The sequence below is a fragment of the Camarhynchus parvulus genome, chromosome 20 (assembly GCF_901933205.1).
Source record: "Camarhynchus parvulus chromosome 20, STF_HiC, whole genome shotgun sequence".
Lineage (NCBI taxonomy): Eukaryota > Metazoa > Chordata > Aves > Passeriformes > Thraupidae > Camarhynchus > Camarhynchus parvulus.
In genome coordinates this window covers 4,387,061-4,401,795 of record NC_044590.1, presented here as the reverse complement: position 1 = coordinate 4,401,795, position 14,735 = coordinate 4,387,061, and the positions used below count along the sequence as shown (strand labels likewise).

At 43.3% G+C, this 14,735-nt stretch overlaps 1 protein-coding gene across 4 annotated transcripts in view; it reads right to left on the bottom strand.

The window, feature by feature from the left end:
* Nucleotides 1-14,735, bottom strand: part of CDH4 (cadherin 4) — a 416,711-nt gene that overhangs the window by 76,839 nt on the left and 325,137 nt on the right. For all 4 annotated transcript variants that reach the window (XM_030963158.1, XM_030963159.1, XM_030963161.1 and 1 more), the window contains one exon: nt 10,974-11,118. In XM_030963158.1, the coding sequence (XP_030819018.1) occupies nt 10,974-11,118 (145 nt within the window). The remainder of the gene's footprint in view (nt 1-10,973; nt 11,119-14,735) is intronic.

The following is a 14,735-nucleotide window of genomic DNA, read 5'->3' as shown; positions in this document are numbered from 1 at the left end:
CAAATAATGAAACCAACCCTTAGATAACTACAGGGAAAATGTACAGGAGAAATTCAAATAGGAAATATGCCGAATTAGATGTTTGATTTGGAATTTATGTTATCTTAATGCATTCAATACTGAAAATATCTCTGAACAGAATGTCAAAACCTGGGGCTAATGAAAACAGAAGCGGAAGAGGAAAACAGAATCTATTTTAGGACATGTGCAGTCTTAGGATGTATTCCAAAAAACAGGTGGTATTTCATGATGCACTTCTAGCTCAAAAAACCAGCTCTGAAAGTCATTTGGACTTCCAGGTTCAGACAAGGGCACCCCACAGTTGTGGTCCCTCCTCATGTGGGGTGTCTCAGACTGTACTGTAAATTCCAAAATTAACCAGCACATACATGAAATGGTGGGGGAACCTGCCAGGCTGCAGCTCTGGTGGCAGGGGGTGGGGGACAGCAGCTGTGCTGTGGATGGAGAGCACAGAAGGTCTCCTTCACTCTTTCTCTGACCCTTTTGCTCCTTTCCTGTGGTGTAGCACTGGACTAAGCACATCTGCTCTTGAGAAAAAGGACTATTTCAGCAGCATTTGACCTGCATCTCCATAAAGGAGATGGGGCTGGACAAATGTCTCTAAAGTCGTGAACTGAGCACCAGGGAGCTGTATTTCAAGAGGCAATCTGCTCCCTATCTCCTATCTTTAATTTCCATTATGAAACCCAACCACAGAGAAAATAAAGAGAGGAACTTGGCATTAATTACTATCTTGTAACCTTATAAAAGGACCTCTGCAAAGGGCCCTGTGTGGCTGCAGCACACACGGAGCTGCAGCAGCCACTTCCTTCCTGGCTCTCCCTGGGGCTGTCTGTCTGTCTGTCTGTCTGACCACAGTCTGCTGTAAACTGGCTGCAAATTGCTTCTCCCTCTCCACAGTCTGGACAGTGGCTGATATCTCCTCTCCCTTTCCTGTGGACACACTTTTCCCACCTGGCGGTGCTGACCAACAGCATCTCCTGTTCCCCATGCTGGGGGCACCATCCCCAGGGATGGTTCCTGAGGGATCAGCTGGTGTAACCCACCCCCCTGCCATGTTCCACTTGGTTTGCTTTGCATTTAGCCTGTCTTTAAGCAAGATTTATCCTCCAGATACCTGCGTGCAGCAGTGAATGACACAAACATAGATCTGTGCACAAGAGTATTCCACAGAGCGATGTGGATATACACAGATAAAGTGTCTGACATCCTCTGGGTGCTGTATAAACTCTTGCTCTGTGCTCAGATGGTTGGTGATGATTTACCTGCAATAAAGTAAATAATGTCATGCTTCTATGTCCTTTACATGGAGATACATCTCCATGTACTTTATATTAAAATAAAGGCAATATATCCCTGTATCCAGTCCCTAATACTACACAAATTAGGCAAATATACAGTGGCAGAGAGCAGAGCTCAAACACACTCGAGGATTGAAGCTGGTATTGTTTGCCTTTAAGTGACAAAGTACTGACTGCCTAATCTGGCCCACAGGATGTGTGTCTTTTGTGGAAATCAAAGTATTAACCACACCATATTTACAGCTCTATATCCTACCCAAACAGAGGCTAGGAGCAATTACTACAGAGCAGAAACACTGAGAAAACTCCTCCAAGTCACACTAAAGACCTTCAATCTGTACTCTGTCAATTTTGCATCAGATCCTGTTAGTGGTGATGAAGTTCCAAGAGTAGGTTAAACAAGTGTAACAGGGCAAAAGGGACTTTCTGCTTTCAGTGCCTGAGAAAAGCATCACCTTTATTTTTCTGCTCTCCAGGGCTTGCTCTCAAGCACACTGACAACATTAAAGGAATGCATAAAGTGCCCAAACTCAGAAATTTGCCCCAGTCTGTGCAGTGTATCACAGGATGAATACCCAGTGCAGATATACCAGATATATATCTGATATAATTGCATTAAACTACACACCTGGCCTAACTCAGGTATGTAACCTATTGAAAGAAAACCATTTCTCATCAAATAAGGCACATGGTATGTTAAATAAAATACCAAACCTAGTACATCATGTCAATATTAAATCAAATTTGCTGCATGTTGAACAGCTCTTCTGAGCAGCAGATTGAATTACCATGCACAGCTAGTGATGACAAGATTAGTGTGCATTAGCCTTCATTAACTAATGTGCAGAGTTCATATATCACCTGAGTTCAAATTAATGGATGGCATGACGAAGGAGATCTATCAATAAAAGGCAAGACCTCCAGAATCTGTAACTTCCCAATGCATTCCCTTTGATTTCCCAGAGACTGTAACCTCCCAGATGTTATTTTGTCAAATGAGATGGTTTTGTTTCTAACCATGGATAAGACACATGAGAGAAATGCTTGAAAGCAAACCTTATGGAAAATATTCCCATTGGATTAATTAAAGTTTCTACAGGATAGGCAAAAAAATGCCTTACAGAACCTGGGGGAATGGAAGCAAAGGGAGATAATTTATACCTGTACATTCAGTTTTGTTTGTCAATTTTAAAATGAATTGCATCTCCTTGCAAAAGCCTGCAAAGAGATTTTGCTAGATTCACCATATCTCATTCCATCTGTACACACTAAGGAAAAAGAAAAGCAGAACAAGAGAGATAGCTGCCCTGAGCATGAGTAAGCAGATAAGCACAGTCATAAACAAATGTCCCCCTCAAATCACTCTGGAATCTGAGAATCAGCCTAGTTCTTTGTGGCTCAGACAGTCCCAAAGCATGCTGAGGGCTGCTAATTCCCCTCATGTTGTCTGCAATTTCTGCCCTCCCACCTATGCAACTTCATTTCTCCATAAAGATGGAGCTTTCAGGAGTCTAAGGCACACAAGAAATATTTTGGCACAGTTGTGCTCCTGAAGTCTTTCTTACAATTGCTTTATAATTGCCATTTTTCTAAGCTGGTTTGATATCCATTAGTTAGATTTAATGCATGTTAAAATAAAGAGCTAATGGGCACTCACCAGGAATCCAACAAAATATAAAAATCAAAACTCCTTTCACTTTGCCCTTTATCCCACATGTCATTGCAAAACCACATAATCCTCTCAGTCTTCTCCTATGATATAAACAGTAAGCACTAAAAATTCACCCACTTTTTACTGATAATGCTGTTTCTCTATCCAGCTTTATCTTACAGTTTATGTTTTTAAACGGCTGGTAAATGGCTGCAGAATCATTAAAGGCTGGTTAACCTTCTCAGTCTAATTTTGACCTACAAGATACTTAATTTAATCATTCCCCCATAGAAAAGGACGGAATCATTATGTGCAGACATGTGGTGCTAGCCATGTTACATTAGATCTTCATTAACCCAAGTTAATAATGGCTTTGTACTAATGGAAACTTCCCCTTACTCCTCATTTTTTCCCCCTAAATTGGAAAGCTCACTTAGTGAACCCTCTGCATCTGATGCTATATAGAGAAGACAGTAAGACTTGTGGGAAGATTAAATACTGAAGAACAGTGTAAAATTTACATTTCCTAAAACTAAAATTTTCCACTCAGTTTCCTGATAATCATTTCCTTTCCCACAGAGGATGGGAAACTCATGCCACTACTCATAACAGGCACACTTCACCCTTTAGGTGATTTCACTCATTGCAACATCTCAGGGACAGAAACACACACAAGAAAAAGCAAAGGCATCAAAACCAAGTTCCAATGATAAGTATGATGGGATCCTGAAAAAGTCCTCAGAGTACAACTGAACTTTCTGTAATGTTAAAGACTAAAGCATTTCATCTAACAAACCTGCATCCTCAAGTGAAAAAATATTAAATGTATTCAATGGGTGATGTGAAACAATTTCACACACTCACTGTTAAGGGTTTCAAATGAAATTGGGCAGCTGACCCAGCAACGGTGCTGAGTGGAGTCACTGAGGTGAACAGGAAAATGGACAAGACATCAAGATGACAGAAGTGAGTGCAAGTACTGCAGGTGTAATAAATTGCAAATATACTTAAATTAAACTGCATCCCACATGCTCTGGATAAAAAACAAATGAAATAGAGGCAGCACTTTCCATCTGAATGATATTCTTTCCGTTGTAACTGATAGCTACTGTCATTCTCCTTCACCATAATTTTTGTAATCATTGGCAAATTTTGACCTTTCAAGCAGCTAACCTAATTCATAACGGATGCCACTTCCTAATTAGCAGAGACATTGGATTTTCAGCTTCAGACAGGGCAAGAGCCAGCCTAATGAGAATAAAGAGAGCGAGCAGGTCTGGAGAGACAACAGAGAGAGCTGAAGAGGCTGCTGTCACCCAGGACGGAAATAGGACCTCCTGATTGTTAAAAATGGAATAAATACCTCCGGAGAGCCAAGGAGCAGATGCACTGACTGCAGCACACACGTGGCCCTCGCCAGATTTGGAGATCACTCCCCTCCAGCAGCCTGCAGCTCACTGAGACCCCCTTACCCCAGAGAAATCTCACCAGTCCAACGTCAGGGTGGGCAAAGGCACATCCAGCCTCTGAGCAAATGGTTCTGGCTGCATAAATGCACCAGGTTCATCTTGGCTGAGTTCCTGCACATGCATCCTCTCGATTTCCAGGGCTAATTTAAAGAAGGGGGAAAGCATGGCTGCTTAGGACAAGATATCCTGAACATCCCCACTGAACTGTGCTGAACACCCAGGTTGGATGCTGCACTGAAGGCATGTGGGACTCCAGGAATCATGCAGCCCCAGCTGCACACAACCTGACACTGAACACATCCTCCACAAGGCTGCAATCCAATCCCTGGATTTTGACACTAGAATGCAATACAATATAAAGTGGTGAAATATAATATAAATGTTATTATGTTATTATTATCATACCATGCTATTTGTAACTGCTGGGTAAAAGGAGGCAGAGTGTAGGCTATGACAGTGTTCAGTTGTAACTCCCTCCTAAACTGCTGTCAGATCATGATTTCCACTTATTTTTTCCTTCACATCAACATGGCCTTTTTTTTTTTTTGAGGGCGAACCCACCAGTCTTGGGATTTGCATTTTTTTTTTCTCCCTTACAGTCCTATAATTCACTTCCTTGCTCTTGGGACTGCATGCTTCTGAAAAGGAAATTAAGAGCACAGATTTCATAATCACTCACCTCGAAAGAAAATGGAAAGCACTATCACATGAGTCTGCAGAAAAACAACTTCTTACTTTAAAATTGTGCTTGGCTGAGCAAAAGAACTTGAAAAAGAATATTGTGTATCCTAAGTCTGTGTGTAATGTGTGAGAGAATAGAATCAAGTTGGGAAAAGCCATTTTTAATAGCATATGAAGTGCAAGGATAAGAGCAGCACCTGCCCAGGGTGCAGAAGATGGCACCACCATAGATGAATATATTCAAGCTTGGGATGGATCCAGAAGTAAGGCACCCAACCTGTGAATACCACTGGGATGAATGGAAGAATCTACTGAGTCCTACTCTGACCCTCTGGAATATTTTACCTGTGCATGATCTCTCTGGAACATTCAGCATTATTTTAAGTTTCTAGTGCTACAAACCAGAATGTGTGGCAGCCTCATCCATGAACCTGCTCAGGTGCTCTCTTGAACTGAGACCTCCCTAAATGAAGAGTTCTAAAATTAACTTACCTCCAGGCTGGAAAAAACATCTTGAATGTTTTGACTATGAGCAGTGCTACGGCATTTTTGGAATGGGCTGCAGTAGCAGGAAGAGGGATTCACTCTGTATCCTATTAATTTTTTAAAATTAAACATCTTCTCTTCAGATTTCAGGCCCTGCCAGCCAGCTACACCTGCTCTGTTCCTTCACTGAACAACCAGGCACACCAGGCATCTCCTCATGAATTGCACTGTCAGGTTGGAGAAGAGGAACAAGCCAGAACTGCAGAATCCAAATTCTCCCCATGAATATATATACAAATGCAACTATATGCCTTAAAAGATTAATTTCACATGCCTTAAATTGCAGTTTAATTTGAAAACTAATTCAGCCTCATAATTGGCTTTCTGTTCAAATCACTGAGGCTAAAGATTTAAATTCTTAATATTCAGATGACTTTCGAGTTTCTGGCCCCATCTGTGCATTAGTCCATGGTGTTAATCTCTGAGGGAATCTCTGCTGGCATAGAAATAAAATAAACAAACTGGGACACTAGTAGAATAATCAGCTTTTAAAATCCTTGGGTTTTTTATATACTGTTTATTTTTTATGAGATTTCTTTAACTCAATTTCCCACATATAGATTTGGCTCCCAGCTATTTCATTTTTCACGGGGCATGTTATCAACAATTATTCTATCAGAGTTCCATGGACTCAGGAGGAGAAAGAGAATTTTTAAATTACAACATTTCTCATGTAAGAAATACTAATATTCCTTTATTTTGGAGGACTGTCTATACTCAGCAATCTTTCACATCACTCCTAAGAAGGGTGGTAGGAGTAAACACAGATCCAGGAGAATGAAGGGGCTGGATAAAGTTTAAAAGAAGTCACTTGGACTTGTGCTATTGACTTGAAAGGGACCAAGATGCATCCAGAGAGTTAGTGAAGTGGAAAGGATAAATGGGAATGGAAAAGGCCAGTCTGACAGGAACAAATTGTTTTGGAGAGATGAGTTAATTTTTGACAATCTTTCTGTTAAAACAAAATAGATACAACCCAGAGCAAAGCACTCAAGTCGCTGCAGAGCATTTCACATTGACCTTTTCAGAACTGAACACTTCAGTTAAGTGAGACATCCACATCCTTCCACAAGGAAGGGTCTGCTGTGGTTATAGCAAAACTAAGCTTCTGCAGAGATGGAAGTAATCCTTCTCCATCACACTATTGTTTTGTGATTAAATTCCCTTTTCTTCTTTCATGTTTAAGGATTTTCATGCCATCTTGTTGAGTAATTTTTTTTGAAACTGTAAGATCCTGCATGCCCAGCAGTACAAGTTCAGGGGCTTGTGCTCACAGAGGGGAAAATCCCACTCCAAACCCCAGCTCCTTCCTGCTGTAAGGAGCTGGTGTGATGCAGCTGGGAGATGTGGGCATGGACAAGGCAGCAGAATCCTTGCAGGGCAGGCAGAGCTGGGTAGCCCAGCCCTGCACCCATCCCGCTTTGTCAGCGCTTGGAAGGCAGCGCGCAGCTCCAGGAGAGCTCTGCTGATTAAGGCTGCCAGAGGGAGCAGGGGAATTTCAGCTCCAGCTTGCAGCTGCATTTTTAAAACTTGGCTGTGTTCTTCACACAGAGGCAAAGTTCAAAGAGGCAGAACATTACTCAACATGAGTAAAATACGGTCTTTTAAGATACACTTTCAAACAGGGGCGCGTTAAATCAAAACAACGCGTGGAGGGGGAGAGTGAGGAAGAAAGATGGTCCTGTGGAAAAGGAAATCCTGCATCACTACTCCCGTTCTGCATTTTTGGAAGGGCCTGCTTTTACACGTTTTAAATTGCCCAGCTACTTGACCTGAGGCTAGATAAGCTAGAAATGCATTAAACTGTTTTTCCAGAGAGCATCAGAAAAGGAAAGAGATGTAAGTCAGTTTAAGAGCCAGCACATCTCAGGATGTCCAGGGGCCAGATCTCACCACAGAGAACTTCACCAAGAGTGAGCTCCTGATTTCAAGAACACTATGCTATGGCTCAAGACACTATTTCAATTAAGTTATTATAATCTTAGCCAGCAACAACAACCTATTATAATTAATAATACTTGATGATTTCTTTTCTATTCCTGTCAAGGGTTGCTTCAAGGTGACTTGCAGAGAGCACGCTCCTGGGGAACCCAGGTGAGTGCTCTGCAGGCTGGGAAGCCCCTTCACTTAAACCCCATCAGACTGTCTAATGAGTCGCTTCACATCACTGCCAATTCTTCCAGCTCTTGGACAATTTTGTATATTTGTATTCCAGGCTAAAGCAAACTTGCTCCTGCGGGAGGCTGAGTGCCCAGCAGTGTCACACCGTGCTGCAGGCTGGAGCACGCCTCCTTCTGCATTCCCTTTCCTTGCTTCACTCCACCCTCTTTTGGCATGTTCACTGTTGAGTCAGTAGGTCACATCTCACTTGGCCAGCCTCCATCCCTGCCCTGGCCTGGCACACTCTGCAGCTCCCTGCCAGGCTCAGAGATGAGGCCACACGCTCTGTTCCAGGTCAGCACAGCCCGGCCGCAAGCAGGGACCTGGATCCTGCGGAGGGATAGCCCTGCCTGCTGTGCACACACAGCCCTGCCTCTGCTCCAGCCTGGACCCTGGGAGTGCTGGACAGCTCCTCAGGGCCCTTTCCTGCTCGCTGGAACGGGAGCTGCTCTATTGATCCCACTGGAGCCTTACCAGGGCTTTCCCTGCAGCTCAAGGTCACTGTGCCCTGCTCAGCCTCTGCTCTACAGCACATCTGTGATGGTCTTGCTCTGCAAAATTTCCATGGGCACAGCTCAAGCTGCACATATCCTTTTTTATCCGGGTTTTTTAAAATTAAATCTGGGCAAAATTCTGACTGACTTCAAACAGACACTGGCTGCTCGTTCTAGCTGCCCTCAGAGCCAGCATTTATTTGGGATACTCTGATATCTCTCATCAGAGGTGTGCAAAATGAAAAACATTGCAGATACTGTCGTAATCAAGCAATCCTGCATTTTTAATCACAGCCATTATAAATGGGCATATGGAAAATGTGAGAAATAACTATTGCACAGGATATCCAGGGAAGCATTTTCAGTCCTCAGGCATAGTTCAGCAGCACTGAGGAAAATGAATGCTGAACTCCTGTAACATATAACAAGATTTTTTGGTTTGCTTGAAGCATGGATATTCACACATATGCAGATATATTTTTATAGATGCATATACATCTCTAACTTACTGTTGAATCAGTACTGAACAAATTTTGCTGTTACCTCAAAGAATATGCAGTGTCTTTCATTTCTCAACCGCTGCCAGAAATAATCATGAATTCTGGTAACATATTTCTTCCCTTGCAATGGCTGGTGGTACCTCCTTAGTTGTTACAATATTCTGAGGCGTCTTCAACTAATAAAAAGTTTCTAAATATGTGCAAGATCTTCCCTTAGCTAAATACATTGTCTACACTTGTCTCTGCACAAAAGAGGGACACATAATTTTGAGGCAAAGGAGGAGCTTGCAGATATTCCCTTTAACTCCATGACCTCTCTATCACTCTCTCAAAGGTACAAGATCATGTTTCTTGCCAAGCACACAGAATGAGGGCCTCCAATACCCAAATTCCTAGGAGGCTCAACAAAAGCAAGGAAGAGAAATTCAATACTAATATAAACCTTTAAAAGAATACCGATTAAACAGGAGAGAGGGAAAAAAACCACCCGACAAATACATCAAAGACAAAAGTAATTGCTTTTGAATAAAAACAGATTGCTTTCTACCTTCCTGCCTTAAAGGCAAGCACCCCAGCCTGGGACAGAGAATACCAAAAAACACTGCTAGAAGCAGAGGCACAAGTATTTTGTAGGCAAATTATCCTGTTCTATTTAATAGCTCAAAGGCTTATCTGGATTTCAGACAAGAAGAGGATGCAATTTACTGCTTCTCTGACAGATGAACAGAGCTAGTTAAAACATTTGGGAACATTTTGAATATTGATCTGTCCTCGAATAAGATGTAAGAAATTTGATTTGCTATGGAAATGTTGTATCAATCTTCAAACCTTTATATGCCCCAAAGTGGCCTTCAAATGAAAGCTGGAAAAATTCTCTGGGAAGATGTCATCGGAGCTGTCAGCTCAGGGACTTCTCACGTTCCCTCCTCCAAGCAGCACCAGGATCAGGACTTTGAAGCTGGGACATCACCACCCAAAGGAATCAGAAAGGGAGCTGTACCTATTCTTTGCTCAGCAATAATGTCACGTTCTGTCCCCACCACGTGTCCCCCACAGCTGCCCGTCCCTCACAGTGCTGGAAGACAATCAATCAGGGCTGTGAATCACCTTGTTAAAAACAGTGCCCACCGGAGACTTCCCTGTCACACCTCCAGCAGCAGGGCCGCTGTGATAAATGTTTGCTGACACAAACCAAAGTCACGGGGTATTTAACCCCTCAGCTGGCAAACAACCAAGGAGAGAATCGAGGAAAAAAACTCCCTCTGATTTCAGGAGACTTCCAATTGTACTGGTGACACAGAACAAAGAATGGATGCAGTAATTTTAGTTACACTCAGCAATGAGCTAAACCAACCCTGCTCCCATATTGGGACCTGCAGGGTTACACCACACTTAAATAACAAATCAACAGTAGAGTTGGAAATAGAACATTAAAGACCTTTACAGCTCTGTTTCTTCCAAGCATATAAATGTGCTCATGTAAAAATCATCACTTTTCCTCATACAGCTTACACCTTCACTGATTTTTCACCCATAAATTTCCTGTAATTCAACTTCAGGTTTTTCCCCATTTTACCCTCTGTTAGAATAGTCTGTGGGGACAGAGGATGAGCCTGCAATTTCAATGTCAATATTCCCACTTCTGCAGGTTTCCATCAGGTCCCAAGTAAGAAAGTGTTTTCTTGAGACAGAGCCTTCTTTGGAGTCTGACTGGATGCCAGATATTGAGTTGGCAAATGACTGAATTAAATACCAAGGAGGAGGATACTGAGCATTTCAGACACAGGGTCAGGGAAAGGCCACTGCCAGGCTGGCTTTCAGTGCTCTGTAATTAGAATAACAGCCCTGTAGGTGTGCAGTGAGTGTGTGAGAATGGTGCTACAGAGCATTACAAAACTGCTGCTTTTACAAATTCCACAGCCAGGAAGGGACCACCAGGACCCAGGTTCCCTCCATCCCAAGTCTGCACTTTCTCTTCATCCAGAAAAAGATATACAATGGGATTGTTCTCACCTCCATCAGTCTTCCACCAACAGCTAGCAAGAGCAAACCTTTCCCTCACCCCCTGTGATCCCAGCAGAGCCCAAGCCACCATACCAAATTAATGCCTGAAAATCTGTGAAAATTTGAGACTATTTTTTCAACTATACCTGGTTTAGAGCCTTCATCAACAGATCCATTATAGACTTGGTTGATGAACTCCGGCCTGTTGTCATTCATATCAATCACATAGATGTAAAGGTCAATGGGATTCTCCACCTTGTTTCCATTCATGTCCACTGCATGAGCCCGGAGCTGGGAATGAGCACAATGAAAGCACAACATGAGCAACTGCATTTGTTGCAGAATGAGAGACTGTTTTGCAAGGATTGACTTTACATCATAAATACTTCCTCAAAATTGAATGGAGCCAGTATCTAATTCCAGCAGAAAGCACTGACATGGTTTCCAACTACACTCGACTCACAGTTTTTCAGAGCTTAATATAATATTGAAATAATATTTTGAAACAGTGATTGTCAGTGGAAACACTTCAACTCTGGTGTAGTGATGCTATCTTATCCCCTTCACAGCTCACAGACCACTCTATTTTAATTTTTAAGACATACTGAACCTCGTCTGACAATCTGAAAAGCAAATTTTGCTTAGTTCCAAATAAAGTGAGGAAATTATTTTGAGCGAGAAGTTTCTTATGGGAACCTGCAGTGTTTCACACCCATAATACCAGGGATTAGTAAGTGAAGAGATTTCAGCATGATCTTAGTGATGTTTATTCTTTGTTTAATCATGGTCTCCAGGAACAGCAACAGCTACCAACCCCATTGCTCTGCGCACCAAAAGACATTTAAGAAGTCCCTTTCCTTCAAATAATGGGAGCCCCCACGGCACTAAGAATGCAATTTCCTCAGGCTTCAATAAAATACCCAGTGCTGAGGCATTTCAATAACCAGAGCCACAGTGTTAAGCCCTCAGTTAAACTGGAACTGCAGCTTTATCTTATTAGCAATAACCATCAGTAATGATGCCCAGAAACAAGAGCATCTGTTTTCTGAACAAAAGAGACAGATACAGCATGTCAAAATGAGTAATTAATAAAACGAAGCAATCACAATAGTCTGGAACAATCAGTAACCAGGTGAAAAAAATGGATAGCTTTCTCATTAGAGGGAACAGATGGCTACTGTAAATGGTGTGTGGCTGAGCGGTGTCGGGAGAGCTCCGACAGCCAGGGAGGAGCTGCACGGCCCCCAACCCAGAAGGCTCTGCCTGCCTCTGAGGGCTGCAGATTTTGGCCACCATCCCTCTTCATCTCAGCCCCTGCTGAACCTCCACCCTGCCACGAGAACAGGGGATGGCACTCGGGATGGCGTCACATCCCACAGGGCCGGTGGGCTGGGGAACTGTCAGAACCCAGGACATTCCTCTGGCTGCCCTGGAGGACTCCAGACTCTGGAGAGGGGCTCAGAGACCTTGGCACGGAGTCAAAGACACCTCTGCCTTTGATTTTAGTCCATGGAAACAATTATCAACTTTGTGTGAGGATTTACAAGCCACAAGAATTTGAGTAGAATATTAGTTAATTTATCACAGGGTGAAAAAGTAGAATTCTGAGGATTTAACTGACCTGCCAGACAGATCTCAGCAGGTCAGAGAAAGAATGCTATAGATAAGGAAAAATAAACAACTTTGAAAAGCAGAGCCAAGGAATCTCGACTTCTTCTTTGGTCGTGGGGCTGAGAAAAAAAACTTTCTAATACCTTGGGAGCCTTTTCAAGCACAGAAACCCGAGAGGGAACTGAGGCTTCAGAGGACATCAGCTTCACAGAGTCACACAATGGGCTGGGCTGGAAAGACCTTAAAGCTCATCTAGCTCCAACCCTCTGTCACAGGCAGGGAACCTTCCACCGGATCAGGGTGCTCCAAGCTCCATCCAACCTGTGCTTCACCTGCAGGGATGGGACAGCCACAGCTCCTCTGGGCAACCTGTTTGTGCCAGGGCTGGCTGGGAGATGGGGCTGAAGGACAGGGACACGCCAGCTCTGCCATCCAGCAGGATGGAGGCCTCTGCTCCCTCCCAGCAGTTCCCCACACCATCAGGCTGCTGCTGGGAGTCAGAGCTGACTTTACAGGGAGGTCTCCAGCTCCTGTGAGGCATGACAAATAAATGTGCTAATTGCATTAGCCCTGGTTCCTGTCTTTCACTCTCGCTGTGCTGGTGATTGATGCAACTTTCCCCTTCATGTATGGTGCTCAGAAGTCCAGAGCTTAACAAAAGGAGCTGCACACCATTAGGATGGGCCGGATTAACATTTAATCAAGCAAAGAGAACAAACTGCCACATGAAATGAGCTGGGAGAAAAACACTTTTTTTTTTTAAAGGAAATTAAGCAGCACGTTTTCTTTAAAGCCTGAAGAAGTCCAGCTTTGCTTTCAATACAGGGTGTACCATTTGTGTTTCATGACTTGCAATGCTCTTAATATCTGCATTTCTTTCCTACACAGGAACTGCTTTGGCTCCCACCTGTTGAGCTATCCTTCATCATGTCAGATGTAGCAATTCAATAACTTTACAGTCAGAGGTCAGACTGTCTTTGAAAAAAAGTAATTCAGAGCTAAAATTAAAGTTATTATCTTCAAACTGAGGCAGCACTGGGCTCTCTCTTACAGCATTTCCAGCAGCGGAAATGGTTCCATTCAGAGATAAAGCAGAGAGCAAAGCTGGTATCTCCCCCCTCAGATCTGACTCTCCCCCTACAAATTTTTAATTACATTCGATAGCTTTTGTTTGAAATCTCCAGGAGCAAGGGATTTCTCAGCAATGCACATCTATCTGCTTGTTGCACTCACTGAGCACATGTACCCATCAGCGCATTACTGCCTGCACTCAAGGCAAAAAAAATTCAATAAGCAAGACTGCAGGAATCTCATCAAACCTGTGGTGACATGCTCAAGTGTCCTGAGCCCAGCACCAGCGCTGGGTTAAGCTATAGGAGGCAGGCAGTGCTGGGCACACTGGTGTGGTCACTGGTGTCCTGGCTCAGCATCTGCAGTGCCAGGAAGATGGCAGCCTCTCTCCTGCTCCTTTTTTTGGCCTGGCTTCAGTGAACATTTCTTTCCTTTTGTGCTTTTTTGCATTCATTTTCTCTGCCTGTTCTCTCTGAACAGCTCTCATGTGCCAATGCCTCCCTATCTCCCACAACATGTGGCTTCCCTGTGGTCAGTGCCAGCTGTGGCAAAGGGAGAAGGGAGCCCTGAGCCACAGGGTTCAGTTTCAACTCAATGGGAGCTCTTCCTGCTAAAAACCATTCCTTGTTAAGAGACAATTCCCCATTAGAGACCATCCTCAGCAGAGAGGAAGGAGGGACTCCAGGGGGTCAATCTGTCTGCTGGGAAACTGGCTGGATCTCCAAGGCAGATCTATACTACATTCCCCTTCCTTAATTCATCTTCTCCCTCAGTCTTTTGTCCTACTTTTGGTATTCATGAGGCATCCTCAAGCTGGACAACACACTTTGTTCTGGAGCCATTCCTCAATGGCTGAGATGGGGCTCATTTCTGTGAGCATGACCTGGGCCACAGGACACATGCCAGACATGGGGCACGCACAAGTATTCAAATGGGAGCTGGTGGGTGCCTCAAGAGACAGTTAAGAAACATTTATAAAGTCAGTTTGAAATATTTACGTTTTCCCCAAGAGGAAGAACATGACAGGAGTGAAGAAGGAATAAAATCAAATTAAATACCTTGCAAAGGATTCTGAAAAATTAATACACGTAGCCAACTAATCTCTAGCTGATGCATCATCTGCTGTACCAGCCAAGGAGCTGGCTCAATATTCTTTAACAAATATTGCTTAAAAGTGTGACAATTATTGCTATCATATTCAGCAGCAGCTACCACAGGTCTCTGAG